Source organism: Brassica oleracea, chromosome C2 (assembly GCF_000695525.1).
Source record: "Brassica oleracea var. oleracea cultivar TO1000 chromosome C2, BOL, whole genome shotgun sequence".
NCBI lineage: Eukaryota > Viridiplantae > Streptophyta > Magnoliopsida > Brassicales > Brassicaceae > Brassica > Brassica oleracea.
The window spans coordinates 18,784,505-18,785,831 of NC_027749.1; the positions used below are offsets into that span (position 1 = coordinate 18,784,505).

Here is a 1,327-nt window from a genome sequence, read left to right on the forward strand (position 1 = left end):
TTTTTTTTTTGAAGGTTTTGGCCCACTTAGGGCCTTTCGCGTTTGGTTTCGCTTACGCTCAAAACGTTGGGTTTTGAGACCTCTCCATCTGATTAGGGTTTCATCCTTTCTTCCTTACAGAACTGGGTCCGCCGTTTTCACATCTCATGATCTGCAAAACGCATGTTTAACTTCTCATCTCTTCACCTCTCCAGTTCGGTCTCTCTTTATTTCTTTCAATTCTGGAATAAATGTTATTTGCATTCAATCTATTCCCGGTTACGACGCTTCCGTTTTCTTCTTCTGAGAGCTATACATATCTGCGATTTGACAGCATGCTTGATCCTCGAACCACTATCATTTTATCATTTTCTAAAGCGTTGTACTATTCAGAAAGATGGCTTTCTCTGATGTTGTTGTCGCTCACTCAGCCTTCGATGCTCTCCGCCTTGGAAGATCTGCCCAGTTCATCGTCGGTCGTCTGCTACGGTTTTGGGACTCTAAGAACATTAAGAAACAAGGTGAATTCATGGGAATCACTCTGCTCCTCCTTGATGAGAAGGTCCGGTCACGATTTGAGTTTTTCTTTTTGATTTAATTTTTTTACCAGCTGCTAATCCAAAATTTAACTCTTCGATTGCAGAACTCGGTTATACATGGATTCATTCCTTCTGGTCGCTCCCCTTATTACCGTCGGTTACTGAAAGCGGGCTCAGTCGTGAGAGTTTCTAGCTTTGAGGTTGCAAGATGTACAAATATGTACAAGATAACAGACCATCCTTTCGTGATCCGGTTCATCCCTCAAACAACCATTGATGAAGTTGTCGCTAACGCTCCCATGATCAACGTTGAGAAATTCATGATACGCAAGTTTGACCCTCTCCAAGCTCTCGCAAACACTAATTTGGAGCTTCCCGGTTTGTTTCCGTCAACGTTTGCTACTTTATTTTTTACGTCATTATATGTTGTTCATTGAAATTAAATTGAAATAATTTATGCATCGCAACACAGATGTTGTGGGGCAGATTCAATCTGTCCAAGGTTCGGACCTGACGGCCGCTGGAGTGATGAGTCGAGTTGTTGTCCGTTTAATGATTGAACCGTAAGTAATTAAATATGTTGTTTAGTTTTCCGTTTTCCAAAATGTCGTCTTCATGGTAATCATTTATTTCGATACACATTACAGGATGGTGGTCGTGTACCTCTCTTTGTGGGATGATGCTGCATCAATGTTTAGGGGTCTCATTAGCTCAGGTGATAGGACACAGTCAGTCATGGTGGTCACAACCGTGAATCCCAAAATATTTGGAGGTTTGTAAACTCTACCCTTTGTCATTGTTTTTTAATA

General features: G+C 41.4%; 1 protein-coding gene across 1 annotated transcript; it reads left to right on the forward strand.

Annotated features, from left to right (window-relative positions):
* Positions 1-376: 376 nt before the first annotated feature.
* LOC106323621 lies at positions 377-1,298 on the forward strand. The gene is made up of 4 exons (XM_013761711.1): positions 377-541; positions 623-896; positions 991-1,081; positions 1,166-1,298. The coding sequence occupies exons 1-4, from the start codon at positions 377-379 to the stop codon at positions 1,296-1,298; spliced, it is 663 nt and encodes a 220-aa protein (XP_013617165.1).
* The last annotated feature ends 29 nt before the right edge of the window (positions 1,299-1,327 follow it).